Source organism: Myotis brandtii, unplaced genomic scaffold, assembly GCF_000412655.1.
Source record: "Myotis brandtii unplaced genomic scaffold, ASM41265v1 scaffold174, whole genome shotgun sequence".
NCBI lineage: Eukaryota > Metazoa > Chordata > Mammalia > Chiroptera > Vespertilionidae > Myotis > Myotis brandtii.
The window spans coordinates 1,605,961-1,607,360 of NW_005356437.1; the positions used below are offsets into that span (position 1 = coordinate 1,605,961).

Consider the following 1,400-nt stretch of genomic DNA (forward strand, 5'->3'; position numbering starts at 1 on the left):
AGAGCAAAACGCCGCGGCGGGGCGCGGGCGCACTCACCGGTCATGCTGTCAGTCTGGGTGCTGACTGACCGCCCGGCCCCCGTGATCTCCAGGTTTTGCATCTGCCCTGCTTCCTTCCACCCAAGCCCGGCGGCCTCCGCAGCCCGGCACACCCTCGCGGTTAGGCATGATCTTGGCGCCACATACTCCACCCCCCTCTCCCCGGCGCAGCTCGCAGCAGTCGGATGACGCAGACGCCGGCCGCCACTTCGGGCGCTTCTGTGACGCCAGAACAAGGCGGGGACACCGTGATGCGGGCTGTCCCTCCAGTGCCGACTGGGTGGGTCGGGAGCGCGAAGCGGTCACTCTGTTGAGGCCGGCTTTGTGCTGTCTCTCCGGTATTTGGCTGCCTTGGTTGGTTTTGCCGAAGGAAGGTTGCTTGAGGATGTCTTGGTTTGAAGTCGCAGCTGCGTCATGAGCCGGGCTCAGGCTTGAGATTTGGGGTCAGAGAGGTTATAGAAATGGAAACCTGCCATGGGCGAGGCGCGCGGGGGGGCGCGGGGGGGGGGGAGCGGTGCGGAGGCTCAGTGGTTGAGCATCAGGACCTATGAACGGGAGGTGGAGGTTGGATTCCCAATCAGGGCACATGTCTGGGGTGTTGCGGGCTCCATCCCCAGTGTGGGTTGTACAGGAGGCAGCCAATCGATTCTCTCTCCTCATTGTTTTTATCTCTCTCTCCTCTCCCTTCCTGTCTGAAATCAATAAAAATACATTTTTAAAAAAAATGGAAACCTACTCTGCTCTATCTGTTATGGTCAAGGTCTTAGAAGCACCCAAGTGAAAGGGGTGGGAGCTGGGGGTCCAGATAGTTGTTAACATCAGAGATTGGCCGGTGCCAGGACCACCACTGGGATGTTCTGCTTTGTGGACCTTGAGAACGAAGATACCTATAGAGAAGGGCTCCTGGTGGCCAACTGGGCTTAAATTTAAAAGCAGAGCCTAGCAGCCATTTCTAAACAGGGGCTTCTTGGGGGGGAAACCTGCACTGAACTGCCTTCCTACGCTGTGTTCCTACCACCAGAACCAGCCCTTATAAGGGAGTTCCTGGAATTGTATTTCAACCAATAAAACTAAGACTTTCCCCATCCAATCAGTGCTCTGCAGCTATATCCATTAGCATCTTCACTGACCAATCAGGACATTACTTTTTGGGGATAATCAAACTGTGCCGATTTGAAGTCCTCATTTGAAGGGACCTGGGGCAGGGACTTCTGTCTGTGTAAGTCAGCTTCCCTCTGGCTGAGAGTGCACTTGCCCTTTCCATGGAAGACTGAAGACTGGTTTGTTTCTTTCAGCTGGAGCTGAAACACCTTGCCACTTCATAATTGAGCTTTAATGCAATTGACCTGTTCCACAGCACA

The 1,400-nt window shown here is 55.0% G+C and overlaps 1 protein-coding gene across 1 annotated transcript in view; it reads right to left on the reverse strand.

The window, feature by feature from the left end:
- The window catches only part of CDADC1 (cytidine and dCMP deaminase domain containing 1), a gene marked incomplete at its 5' end in the record, with an annotated part of 87,162 nt that extends 86,824 nt beyond the window's left edge, over positions 1-338 (reverse strand). The window contains one exon of the mRNA XM_014537231.1: positions 38-338. Coding sequence (XP_014392717.1) covers positions 38-338 — 301 coding nt within the window. The remainder of the gene's footprint in view (positions 1-37) is intronic.
- Between the last annotated feature and the right edge of the window lie 1,062 nt (positions 339-1,400).